Raw genomic sequence first — 13,655 nt, 5'->3', positions numbered from 1 at the left:
CATATGTTTATGTATTCGGCCGGAAAGCAAAACACGTGAATTGCTTTTTCACCAAATAAACAGTGCATTGGTGAAATTATAAGCAGTTAATGTTTCCCACTACATGCTGGCCTTTCGTAGGACTATGCCAGGCCTATGTGCGATCCTGTTCCACTGTTCCCTTGAATGGCGGCATGAGGATAATCATGGGAAAAGAAGGTTTGTTGAGATAAAGTGATCAAACACATTCCTTTACAACCCTATCCTGCGTCTGTACAGTATGTAGACCTGTTTCTGGTTTTATGGGCTGCGTGCGTGCGTGCGTGCGTGTGTGCGTGTATGGGGTGTGATTAGTATGGGGGGTGGAAAGTGCCACTTATTTGCTAACTGAGCAGACACACGTGACGAACGTCCCCACGTGACCACGTGTGCTATTCACTAACGTAGCTAACCCAGCAAACGCTCGTCAGGGCCGGGGGTACTTGAGCACATGTGCTATTCGCGTACGTAGCTAACGTCGCTACTTGAGCACGTGTGCTATTCGCGTACGTAGCTAACGTCGCTACGTGAGCACTTGTGCTACAGTAGGACCCCACTCATCCGAACCCAACGGGACCGCAGGTCGTTCGTATCTCTGAAATGTCCGGATGACTGGAAAATATGTTAAAATGCACCAAATTCAATAAATGGTATACTTGTTTCATATAGACTCATAATAGACCAATAAATACCCTTAATTACTTGTGAAAATGCATCAAAATTGCAATCAAATAGCCAACTAAACTCATATAGCCTAGCCTACAATAGACCTACAGTAGCCTATAATAAAATAACCGAATTTCCACTTGAGTGCGTGCTTTGATCAAATACAGTACTTTATTCTCAAATGAGGCTTACGCTGCATCGATAGGCTACTGTATTCGCAGAACAACATGGTATAGCCTAAACACAACCCATCATTAGAACAATTAGAGCAAATGATAATCAATAAATAAATAAATGAAATGACAGACAAGTTGTAGTGTCTTAGGCTATTGTAGCCTAAAAGAAAGTCTCTAAAACAACAGATGTAGGCTAACGTGGCCTAGGCTGTAGGCTATTATTTAACAAATACAGTAGGTATAGGCTAATCTACATGCTCACAACACGTCTGTGTTCCTGAAGTCCATTAACTGGGAACGAAAAATGACTCGTTGCTCCTCTGCTTCAGGTTGCTGACGCGCTTTCTGGCTACCAAGGAATGCAGCTCTCGCGCAGCAGACTCGTTTGCGTTTTGCGTTTGGTGGTGTAGCCTACTTCATTGTAGGAATAATAAGTATGGCTACAACTACACACAGGCCACAAAATACAATAACAAAATACAGACAACAGCGGCCACTAATGATTTTCTTTTCATTTTGGTAGGCTATCAGGGCCTTTTCCAGGACTGTCAAATACGCCTATAGACAAAGGCTATCCGATTAATAAATGCACGGCACTAAACTTCTGGTATATACAGTATGTATAACGTGTTAGGCCTAGCCTAAGCTTACTTTAGTGCACAGAAAACATTGCCTTTGCCCTTTAGGTCCCTTTATATCTGTAGCCTAATTGTTATTGTTGTTGTTATTATTTTACTATGTCGAATGATTTGCCTGTTTGTGTGCTGCACGCACCATTGCATTCCTGCACCATCATTTATCGAATGTATTTCGTTACATAAAAACGAATAATGTAGGCCACAACTAGGCTACACACATAGGATATAGATAAAATGTAGTGTAAAACGAAATAATAAAAAAAACAGCGTAAAACGCAGACCGCGGTTGAAATCTATCAATTTGAAGCTCAGGATGTGACAGCCCTATGGTTGACAAGTAGTCATACTGAACAATACACTTTTTGGCCTTTGGTTTTGTGGCGGCATTTTTGATATTTTTACTTATTGTTTATTTTGTATAGGTTACTCTTTAGTTAAAAAAATCTGATTCTTAACTTGAATCAAAGACTTTTCTACCATATTATTCCCTATGAGCCAGGTTATGACATAAGAGGCTGACAGAAAGCCTACTGGGCACACATTGCTGACTTACTTCAGGCCGCCGCCGTCGCTAGGACAAAACGTCGTGAGTCACGTCAGTCCTCCTATCAAATACAATGGGAGTCGAATGGATTTCACTCACGTACATGGCGTACGTTTGTCAGCTCCGTATGCAGCTCAGTTCGCTCCGTGCGGTAAGAAATGGCACATTTCAATATGGACAAATGAGCCCCGCTCGCAGCTTCTAGTGCCCGCTGACTTAACACGAGCGTGCAAACGTTACATGCATGTGCGCAAAAGTGGCACGGCACTTTTTACACGTCACCCTCTGAGAATGCGAGTAGCCTATTAATCAGCTCGCCAAAGTACCTTTATACACGCAATGCAGGCGACGAAAGCACTGAGTGTTTGTTACGCTGGCACGAATCACACCCCATAGTGCGTGTGTAACCGCGCGCACACGTGTATGTGTGTGTGTGTGTGTGTGCGTGCGTGTATGGGAGGAGAGGACTGACCTGAGATCTGTTCTGGGTTGGTTCTCAGGGTGTCCATGAAGTGGGCCATGGCGGTCAGCTCGCCCCAGAGCCGTCGCAGGGGCAGAACCTCCGGGTCGCTGAACAGAATCTCCTGGGCGTCCATGTAGAGCCGAGACAGTCTGTATGACGGAGCAGAGGACTGGTCACACACGCACGCACGCGCTCGCGCACACACGCACACCTACAGGCTCACTAAACCACCATCCATATCAATACCAACAAGTCTGAGTACTGACAATTCAGTCTGCCTGACATCACTACATAATCCCCTTCGTTCATCAAAACGGCGATAATCCCACCTTCCAGCAGCCCGTCCTCGAGCACCAGGCCCGCTCACTCACATGGAGTTGTTGTAGTTGGAGACGAGGCCGGGAGTCTCTCCGCGGGTGGGGTACTGGAAACAGGGGTTGTTGGCGTTGCAGAAGATTCCTTGTATCCAGGGCAGCATCCCCGTCGAGGGCATGGCCTTGTTGGGAAAGTGACCTGTTCCAGTGGTCAAGGGCAACGACACAGCAGTGAGCATTAGGACACGTGACTGGAGCGCCACACAAGCTGCCTCCCAAAGTCATATCAGCTGTTGAAATATAGGGAGCTGAGAGCTGCTAAATGTGTTCATACTGTATACAGTATGCATATAAAGCATATATATATTTAGGATATGTCTTGTATAACAATAATAATAATATTTATTTATTTATGGATTTCTTAATTTATTTATGGAATTATTTACTATTTTAATGCAATTTGCATTTATTTCTTACATTCATGTTGGCGATAAAGAGGGTTTGCTCTCCTCAGCCATACTAGTCCAATGAACAGGACCACTGGCCACATGATCTCCATACAGAACCGCACCTGAGGAAAAACAAACACTTCACTATATGTTGGACGGCACCCATCGAGATTTTGGTTAGGCTACATTTGAAAAAGAAAAGAAAAGAAAAAATAGCATTTTAGTTAACAAACTTAAACTAGCTTTTTTTTTGCTCTTGAAGCGTCTCAGCTGTGTGCAAACTGCTCAGCCCTGCAGTCCAGTATTTTTAGTTTCAAGTTATTCTCCTTCTCTGGCCAAGTCTGGAGGACCGTTGGCTGAGTGAAATCTGACCATGGATGGCTGAGCTTTCCCAGTGCCTTCAACCCCCAGGACTTCTGAACTGTGAACTAAATGTACAGTATATATATATATATCCATTCAACGAGCAGCTGCAAATATGCTACTGTATCTGTAGCCTATATCTCTGTTTATTGCTGTTTCTATCTTTTATATTGTGCCGTGCTTGTCCATAACAAACACCATGTTTGAACACAAGGATGCCCACAAGTACACCTGGCACCAGAACACGTTAGGCCGAAGGTCGATGATAGATTTTGTTATCGTATCATCTGATCTGAGGCCATGTGTTTTGGACACTCGGGTAAAGAGAGGGGCAGAGCTGTCCACTGATCACCATCTGGTGGTGAGCTGGTTTCGATGGCGGGTGAAACCTCTGGACAGACCTGGAAAACCCAAGTGTGTAGTGAGGGTGAACTGGGAACGTCTGGAGGAAGAGCCTGTCCGGAGAGATTTCAATTGCCACCTCCGGCGGAGCTTCTCTGGCATTCCTGTGGAGGTTGGGGACATCGAGCATGAGTGGTCAGTGTTCAAAGCCTCCATTGCTGAAGCTGTGGCTGGGAGCTGTGGCCTGAGGGCCATAGGTACCACAAGGGGCGGTAACCCTAGGACACCGTGGTGGACAGGGGTGGTCAGGGAAGCCGTGGTTGGGGGTCTCCAGGTGTTGGAACTGCTGCCTCCGCGACCCGACCCCGGATAAGCGGATGAAGATGGATGGATGGATGGATGGAAGTCCGGGTCAGTGCCAAAGGAGTGGCAGACTGGGGTGGTGGTCCCAATATTCAAAAAAGGGGACCAGAGGGTATGTGCCAATTATAGAGGCATCACATTACTCAGCCTCCCAGGGAAAGTGTATTCCAAGGTGCTGGAAAGGAGGGTCCGGCCGATAGTCGAACCTCAGATCGAAGAGGAACAATGCGGATTTCGTCCTGGTCGTGGAACCACCAACCAGCTCTTCACTCTTGCAAGAATCTGGGAGGAGGCTTGGGAGTTTGCCCAACCTGTCTACATGTGTTTTGTGGACTTGGAGAAGGCTTACGACCGGGTCCCTCGAGAGGTCTTGTGGAGGGTTATGCGGGAGTATGGGGTGAGGGGATCCCTTCTTACGGCCATCCAATCCCTGTACACCCAGAGCGAGAGCTGTGTCCGTGTCCTCGGCAGTAAGTCGTCTTCCTTTCTGGTGGGGGTTGGCCTCCGCCAGGGCTGCGCTTTGTCACCAATCCTGTTTGTGATTTTCATGGACAGGATATCGAGGCGTAGTCGTGCGGAGGTGGGTTAGCAGTTCGGTGAGCTGGGGATCACGTTGCTGCTATTTGCAGATGATGCGGTCCTGATGGCAACATCTGCCTGCGACCTCCAGCACTCTCTGGATAGGTTCGCAACTGAGTGTGAAGCGGCTGGGATGAGAATCAGCACTTCCTAGTCTGAGGCCATGGTTCTCAGCAGGAAACCGGTGGTCTGTCTGCTCCGAGTAGGAAATGAGTCCTTACCCCTAGTGAAGGAGTTCAAGTATCTGGGGGTCTTGTTCACGAGTGAGGGAACCATGGAGAGGGAGTTTGGCCGGAGAATCGGAGCAGCTGGTGCAGTTCTGCAGTTGCTTTACCACACTGTTGTGACGAAAAGAGAGCTGATCCAAAAGGCAAAGCTCTCGATCTACCGGTCTATCTTCGTCCCCACCCTCAACTATGGTCATGAAGGATGGGTCATGACCGAAAGAACGAGATCACTGCTACAAGCGGCCGAAATGAGTTTTCTCCGGAGGGTGGCAGGGGTCTCCCTGAGAGATTGGGTGAGATGTTCAGTCATCCGGGAGAGACTCGAGTAGAGCCGCTGCTCCTTTGCGTCAAAAGGAGCCAGTTGAGGTGGTTCGGGCATCTAGTGAGGATGCCTCCAGGGTGCCTCCCTAGGGAGGTGTTCCAGGCGTGTCCGGCTGGCAGGAGGCCGCGGGGTAGACCCAGGACTAGGTGGCGGGATTACCTCTCCGCTCTGGCCTGGAAGCGGCTAAAGATTCCCCAGGCAGAGCTGGTTGATGCTGCCAGGGAAAGGAATGTCTGGGGCCCCCTGCTGGAACTGCTGCCTCTGTGACCTGACCCCGGATAAGCGGATGAAGATGGATGGATGAATATCTTTTATAATGGCCTATCATCGTACTAGCTTCAGAAACGTTTCATGACAGGTCAGTGATATGGGCTCCATACCTTCTGCCTCTTGCGCAGGGTCCAGTTCTTCCATAGCAGCAGCTGGACCTGACTGCCCGTCCCCATGAGTCGTCCTGTCCACCCCCTGAGGGGTCACCGCCAGAACATACACCTGCACGCAACCGTTCCACAATCACCTCAAACCACCTAACAACCAGTCTGCAATCACCTCAAACCACCTCACAGCCAATGTGCAACCACCTCAACATTACCTCACAACCATTCCACAGCTACCTCACACTACCTCACACAACCAATCTGCAACTATACTGCACTGTATCTAAAAAAAACTCTGTCAATTTAAAACTTACCTCAAAACTACCTCCCAACCAATTTACAAACACTTCAAACTACAGTACCTCACAACCAATTTACAACCACTTCAAACTACCTCACAACCCATGTACAACTGCCTCATGATGCAGGAAATCTCAACTCAACCCAATGTGATAGGGATTTTAATGTGATTGGAATTTTAATGTGATTGGGATTTTCAGTCAACTACAATAATTTGAGCTTTTCCTGTTTTAAATATGCTGTTGGCTGTCTTATTTTGTTTGTTTGTTTTGTACCAAGATGTATGCTACCCCAAACTCTCCTGGCCCCATGGATGCATTAGTCATGGGTAGAGAGGGAGGGCTGGATTCCTTTCTAGGCCACGACATCCAAATGCAACCATGGCAGCCTGAGGGAGACTAAATACATAGGCTACTATAGCTGAACTACAGACCCAACACACATGCCTTACATCCACTACTACCAGAATACATCAATCAAATCACATTTCCAAGAATCATGCTTGTGGAATTAACTATTTAGGAATAAATATATAAATAAAAAGATAAAGATTTGAAAACAAGATAGCCAAAGTTGTTTCAGATAAATGCAGAAATGTGTCAGTTATCTTAAGCAATAATTTTGTGTACTAGTAGTCCACATGTTCTTGCAGTAATAACAGTGTCATGTTGCTTTTGTTTTAATCAAGGGACCTTTGTAGGAGTACTATACTCATTTGAGAAATTTGAACATTGTGAGCTACAGGCTACTGTACTGGAATCTTGTTTGGTGTCATGCACACTCAGCATAATTGAGTGCTGCATGTGTAGGCTACAGTAGTAAGATCTGCAATAGCATAAATAACCTCAGGGCAGTTTTCAAGCAGAATTGAATGGAACCAATTATATTTACAACTGTAATGAAATGTTCAGTATATTCTGTTAACTGTCAAATTCTACCAACAAAAAAACCCAATCTCTTTGCTAATGCCACTGTCAAAAGAATCCAGGACATTGCAGACATTATGCAACACTCACAATCATGACAAGCCCTACGGTCAACTTCCCACAAGACTGGTAGAACAACAACATAGTGTTCTCATCACTTACCTCAGATGAACAATCCCTTGGTAGAGTGACATCTATGCAGGCAATGCTCCACCGTGTGCCCCATGATGGCTGTAAACACAGTTCCCCAGACCTTGACTGGCTAAGCAGATTGATTTAATCTTCTTTCTCCACACTCGGGCCCTGCTAACTCCACTCATCCACTTGCAGAAAGACCTATCTGACCTAACTACTACCTGGACACTAATACAGAGGGCATGTAGCATTTTCCTATCTTATGTGGCCTGTAATGCCATTATTTGTTTATGTTTTAAATAATGTTACCTTCTGTGTGTGTTGTTGTTGTTTGTTTGTATATGTTGTTGGCTTTTGTATATTTAGCCGTTTTCTGCCTGTAATGCTGTGTAACCAGGGCACCATGGAAAATGAGACCTTGGTCTCAATGGGTTCTCCTGGGTAAATAAAGATGAAATAAATTAAATAAATATTTTCCTGAAAATGTTACAAAATGTTACTCATTGCACAATGGGCAAATAAGCATGAGGGCATGTTTAGAAGTAGTCTACCCAAGTCTAATGTGCAAGTTAACACAAACCACTTACAGTATGGTATTCTAGGCCTACTACTGTCTATTTTTTCTACACTGAGGCAGAATTAACTGACATGGCTTCTTCCTTCATTACATACAGTACAGTATATTACATGCTACTGTACCTACAATTCAGCCACATAAATGGACTTGATCACACAAAATAGCAACAAGAAAAGACAGTCAATTGCAAGTCAAAATAAATAGGACCATATCTGGAAGATGTCTCTATAATTTTAATAAGTTACAAAAAGGTGTAGGCCTATATGTTCTTATGTACCTGTTTGTACACGGAAATGAATTTATACACTGAAACATTGTCACCCTTGTAGATAATATTCATCAAATACAGACTGATATACCATTTACATTAATGATGCACTGAAAATGATGCTGTACACATGAGTTTAGGTATTATGAATAGCTATTCAAAATTACCCCTTTTTTACCAACTTTGGCCAAGTGTAGCAATATACATGCTTACATGCTTGTTAAAACAGTCAAGAATTTACCGTGGCAGCATCCTATTATAGGTTATTCAATGAGTCAGACTTTCTACTTCATATAAAAAGAAGATAAGAAAAAAAATATGACTTTCTCTTAACAAGGTGGGTCTGTAGCATGCCTGCATTTACACTCGAAGTCACAACACAATGTTTGAATGACAAATGTAACACTGTAGTCCGCATTACAATGAGATCAATGTAAATTGCAGATAGAAATTGTGGAAGATAGAATTCAGTAAAATAAGTGCATCAAACTTATTTTTATAAAGTGGCAATACACACTACTGTAACAGTAAAATCATACTTTTTGGCATAAAAACATAAAAACGCAGCGTGTAAAAACCTGTAGCATGCGATAACTTGTACAGTGGGTACAATAATTCTGAGTAAAATGTAATTGCACAGTTTAAAAGTATGTATTAACACTACAATCAAAGTTCAGGATCTGAACTTATTTAGAAATTAACCATTTAAATACAGTTTGTAGTGATTGAATAAAGCGTGGTGTGACTTATTTTGATTTTTTTTTCCTTTTTAGTGAGAATCCCAAGAATAGGTGAAGTAACTAACAAAACACAGCTTTATAAGTGCATCCTGTTTTCATTTTGGGGGATCTATGGTACAACTGTTCCCTCCGGCACAAAAAAGCCAGACACCCAAACAGATAACAAGAAATATATTAATATGTAACACTTCAATGGGTTCTTTTTTTCACAGTTCATGATGTGTTTATCTTGTACAATATGGCACATATTATATACATCTGACCAGACATCTTTGTCCGAGTCGACCTTGAACCACGGTGGTGACCAGTGGGGTTCTGAAGGTCATACAAAATGAGCCTCCCTGTGCTCAAACTCCTGCAGGCGCCTGGGTCTGAGTCTCTGGTAGACGGGCTTGGCCTCGCTCTGGCCCAGCTCCTCGGGGCTGGAGCTGGGCGACCGGGGCTCCGACGGAGACGAGGCAGCCTGCTCCGCCTCAGCATCCTCGCAAGGCTCGTCCACGGACACCTCGATCTCAATCCCCAACTCCTCTTCTTCCTCCTCCTCATCGTCATCTTCCTCCTCTTCCTCTTCCTCCTCTGCGCTGTTGGCCGCGGCTGCCAGCTTCTTCAGCCCAACTTCCGCTAACGCTTTGGCCTTACTCCCCGACGGAGGTTTGTAGAAGGTTCCGGGTGGCGGCTGGAGAGTCCTGGGAGGCCTGAACGCGGTGGGCACCGGACTGAACTCGCACACGTTGTCTTCTCTCCTCAAAGTCCTACCCGGCCTCACCGCAATGGTGTACGGCCTGTCGGGGTAGAGGGCGCTCTGAGAACTACAACTCCCAAGAGAGAAAGCGGACGAGGGCGGCGGGACGGACACCGACAGACCGCCGGCGGCGTCGCCGTCCACCTGGTCCGCGGGCGCGTTGGCCACGATCTTGGCAGTCCTGGGGGTGATGTCATATCGCTTGTACTGCCTGTCCCACGTCCTCCGCAGCGTCTGTGTGTCGATGAAGGTGCCGCGGTAGTGGGCGGAGCCGGCGGCGCGCGTCTTCGGCCTCTCATCCTCGGACGCCTCCTCGATGGATTGGCTGCGGACGCCGCCGCCGCCACCCTCCCGCTCCTGCCCGGCGCTGTTGCGGGCGTTCCTCTCGTCCACGCGCGCCGGGTTGGCCAGCCGCTCGGCGGGGAGGCTCACGGGCCGGGACGACAGCTTGGAGCGCGGCTGGCGGAGCTGGACCCGGGAGGCGGCGGCGGCGGAGGCGTGGGTGGGCCGGCTGAAGGCCCTCTCCCTCTCCCTCTCGCCGGACCTCTGCACCTCAGGGACGCTCGATGAGAGGAGTCCGTTGAGGTTCTCTGAATCTGCGTCCACGGCTGGAGAAAGAGAAGGACGACCATTAAAGGAATGTCAGTGCGCATTATATATACTGTTAAACATATTTGACTGCGAATTGAAGTTTCTACAGTATCTCTACAACCGCACACACGTACAAGTACAGTATACATAAAACAGTACAGCTTGCTACCTCTTTTGGCTGCTCCCATAGGAGAATTCAGTCGCACGAAAGGCTATACACCGTGGAGTGCATCTATATGGGCTCTAACTGGCGTTGATACGATACTGACCAGGTTCAAAGTCACTCCCGCCCGGTCTGGACTTCACCTCCCTGACCTCCTCCAGTAAATGGCTGGATGGGATTATGGAGGAATGCCTTTTATACACTTTGGAGCTCTGCTGCAATGCGGAGACAGTGATAGGAAACAGCACAGACAGGGACAGAAAAAACATATATAGAGAGAGATAGGAGAGAGGGAGAGAGAGAGAGAGAGAGAGAGAGAGAGAGAGAGAGAGAGAAAGAGAGAGAGAGAGAGAGAGAGAGAGAGAGAAAGAGATAGGAGAGAGAGAGAAAGAGAGAGAAAGAGATAGAGAGGAATGTTAGTCTTCTGTTACTGGTTTTAGAGTAGATGATGTAGTATATGAGACGGTAAAGGACTATCTTGTATACGGATGCCTTGACAGTGAAAGAGCAAGATTTCTTTATTTGTCACATGTAATGTACGTGTACAGTCACAGCAACATTTCACTGTGACTATAAACGTACATTACATGTGACAAATAAATAAATCTTGAATCTTGAATCAAGTGGAGTTACTTTACATTTCAGTCACTGATCACTTTTATCCAAAGCGACTTAAAATACAGTACATTTTGGACGTAAGTGAACTAACTGTGCATATCCCAAGTCAAGTGAACCGTCTGTACGTAGTCAGTAAAGCCTTCTATTCTAAAGTGCCATCGGCAGTCACAGTGCTACAGTAGACCATGTTAGGGGGATACTGCATCACTTTCAATGTGCAGTCTTTTTTGATTCTTTGAAATAGCATTCCATGAGTCTTATTACACCTACCATAAGCCTTCCTTCTAAAATACAGAATGCACTGTAAAGAATATTTAGCCTGGCTCCAATCTCTGAATCGCACACCCACTTTAATTTTTTGAGATACGATACAGGGATCTGGAAAGGCTCTCGTCCACAGTGATTTCTCATTTGGAATTTCCACCAAGCCAATCCGCGTCCTTTGAACCCAATGACGGAATTTAAACTGTGACGTGATTGGTTAGGGGGATGAACTTATCGCTGAGGACTCTCAGAAAAAAATGGCTGCAATGAGAGCTTGTTCAGACTGAATAATGAAGGGAAACAAAATGGCAATTCAGTCCAAGTGTCAGGATATAGAATATTTGACAAAGTGAAACTTTGCATTTTGGACATGTGGTCCATCTCTCTCTGTCCGCTCACCTCCTTGATGTCTCCCAGGGACCTGGAGTGCCGGCTCAGCTGCTGCTCCTTCTCCTGGGGTGTGAGGCGGTGGTGGAGGCTGGGGGGCGAGGGGGCCGGCAGCGGGCTGAGGGGCGTGTCGAAGATCATCTGGTAGTGTCGGATCAGCAGCTCCACGATGAGGGCCTGGTAGGGGTAGTCCACCAGGGAGGACAGAGACACCTCGGCGTCCGCCTGCCGGGGCTTGATCAGCGTGGGGCCGAAGATGATGCCCAGGTTGCTGGCGGTCATCTTGTTCTCCTCCGCCTGACCCGTCACCCTGGGGAGGTGGGAGGTGATAAAAGGTGGGAGGATTAGAGCAGAACTTCTTGAAATGTTCGTCTGGTTTCGTAAAGATCCAATGCATTTTTTGTCTCTTCATGTGTGCTATCATTTTTTTTTTTTAAAGTTTTTTATTTGTCTTCATGTTTCAGAGAGTCTATCTTTTATCTTGACATTTTAGGAAGCCTTTTTTTAACACCTTGGCCAGGGACTACAGATCATTAGAAAATTTGCCTTTTGGCTAAATCTGGCGTATTTAAAATGTTGTTGATTAATATCTACTCTGTCCCTTCTTAAATAAACAACACTGATCTCTTACCGGTGCAGGTGTTGGATGAGGAACTGCAGGGTCTTGTAGTGGGCCGGGGGCAGCTGCCTCAGCAGGTCTTTGATCTTGAAGAGGACCCGGTTGAGCTCCACGCTGACCTGCGGCGGCGTGTCGGAGGCGGGGCTTACCCGTGAGGCCTCCACGTCCTCCACGATGATGCTCTGGCTCTCCTTAGCCAATCCGATGAAGTCGTTATAGTAACGGAACAGGATGAGGGGCTCTGGAAGCTGCGTGGAGAGGACATAAACAAGGAAGTTAATTATAGACTACAAAAAAAAATAATATGAAAACAAATATAGAGGAGGCAAAATCAGAGTGGAAGAGATAAGCACAATAGTTTGTGGCCCGTTTCATGGAACGTTCATATTCAAAACATTAACACCGCTTTGGTCCATCTCAACATCCGGTTTGCCGCGACGATAAAATTGTCAAGCTACCTAACATTAGCAGTGGTAGCTAGCTAGCTAACGTTAAAAATGCAGCAGCAAAAAAGCATTTCTTGAGTCTCCCAAAAGCAGAACAGTCGAAAAATGAAAATAATGACCCCACCAACAAACAATAAGGTCCCAAAATGTATGAGTTTGACTATAATCGCATATTTTTGTTTTGTTTTTGCCGGATCAGCTGACGCACCGGAAGTTTACTTGGACAAAGTAAATGCCCTATTGACCAGATATTCCACTGAAAGGGTATAAACTGACAATAAAATGTTTTGGCTTAGCAAGGGTCAGGAACATAGGACCTATCCTCAGTCGTGGTGAAAGCCTCACCTGTCTCAGGTACAGTTTGAGCACATTGCTGATGTCGTGGGGGTAGAGGTCAGAAAGCTCCACCAGGTCTTTGCCATTCTCAAACGCCTGACAGAGCTTCTCCACCCGAGACTTGGCTCCGTTCACACGGTAGATACCCTGCTCAGAGAAAGATAAATAAACACAAACATTTGCATTCTTTTCTTCAGTTCTGACTAAGAAGCATGGTTGTTTGAAAGACCATGACAGAAAATAAGACATTACACAACTGAAAGTTTTTATGAAATGATTAAAGAGCAGGCCTGCTATGTTGTTACCTTGATGTTAAGTGCTCGATTCTCGATCTCGGAAGTGCACTTCCTGATAATGAAGGGGATCCCGTCCGGGTTGTTCTTTGCTGCCTGAGAGAAGTCGATACCAAAGAGGTGCAGTCTTCCCTGGAGCTTCTTATGGCCACACTGGATGGCCAGAGTCTCCAGACACTTCTTATGGCAGGCCAGGGAACACTACAACAACAGTAGAGGAAGCATATTAAAGGACCAGTCCATCATTTTCAACAGGCAGCATCAATATTTTAAACAGTCAGATCATAAGTCATTGACCCCTCTATACTCCCCCTCTAGTCCTCCAAAATCATTCATTGAAGTCCTCGTATCCACTGAACCACATTCACAGGTTGTTCTTTTAAGCAATGTCAAACAGTGTTGCATAACC

General features: G+C 46.0%; 2 protein-coding genes across 4 annotated transcripts in view; both read right to left on the bottom strand.

Moving 5' to 3' along the window:
- LOC311312839 (retinal-specific phospholipid-transporting ATPase ABCA4-like) overlaps positions 1-5,910 on the bottom strand; it is a gene marked incomplete at its 5' end in the record, with an annotated part of 43,835 nt that extends 37,925 nt beyond the window's left edge. The window contains 4 exons of the mRNA XM_084442845.1: positions 2,515-2,654; positions 2,877-3,018; positions 3,297-3,390; positions 5,845-5,910. Of these exons, the coding sequence (XP_084298971.1) occupies positions 2,515-2,654; positions 2,877-3,018; positions 3,297-3,390; positions 5,845-5,910 (442 nt within the window). The remainder of the gene's footprint in view (positions 1-2,514; positions 2,655-2,876; positions 3,019-3,296; positions 3,391-5,844) is intronic.
- Positions 5,911-7,990: 2,080 nt separating this feature from the next.
- The window catches only part of arhgap29a (Rho GTPase activating protein 29a), a 47,676-nt gene continuing 42,011 nt past the window's right edge, over positions 7,991-13,655 (bottom strand). For all 3 annotated transcript variants that reach the window (XM_084443224.1, XM_084443226.1, XM_084443225.1), the window contains 6 exons: positions 13,259-13,447; positions 12,963-13,100; positions 12,184-12,419; positions 11,565-11,862; positions 10,390-10,498; positions 7,991-10,137 (listed from right to left, as the gene is read on the bottom strand). In XM_084443224.1, coding sequence (XP_084299350.1) covers positions 9,110-10,137; positions 10,390-10,498; positions 11,565-11,862; positions 12,184-12,419; positions 12,963-13,100; positions 13,259-13,447 — 1,998 coding nt within the window. In that variant the 3' untranslated portion in view covers positions 7,991-9,109. The remainder of the gene's footprint in view (positions 10,138-10,389; positions 10,499-11,564; positions 11,863-12,183; positions 12,420-12,962; positions 13,101-13,258; positions 13,448-13,655) is intronic.

The sequence above is a fragment of the Borostomias antarcticus genome (assembly GCF_949987555.1).
Source record: "Borostomias antarcticus genome assembly, chromosome: 9".
Taxonomy (NCBI): Eukaryota; Metazoa; Chordata; class Actinopteri; order Stomiiformes; family Stomiidae; genus Borostomias; species Borostomias antarcticus.
This window is presented reverse-complemented; position numbering and strand designations above follow the sequence as displayed.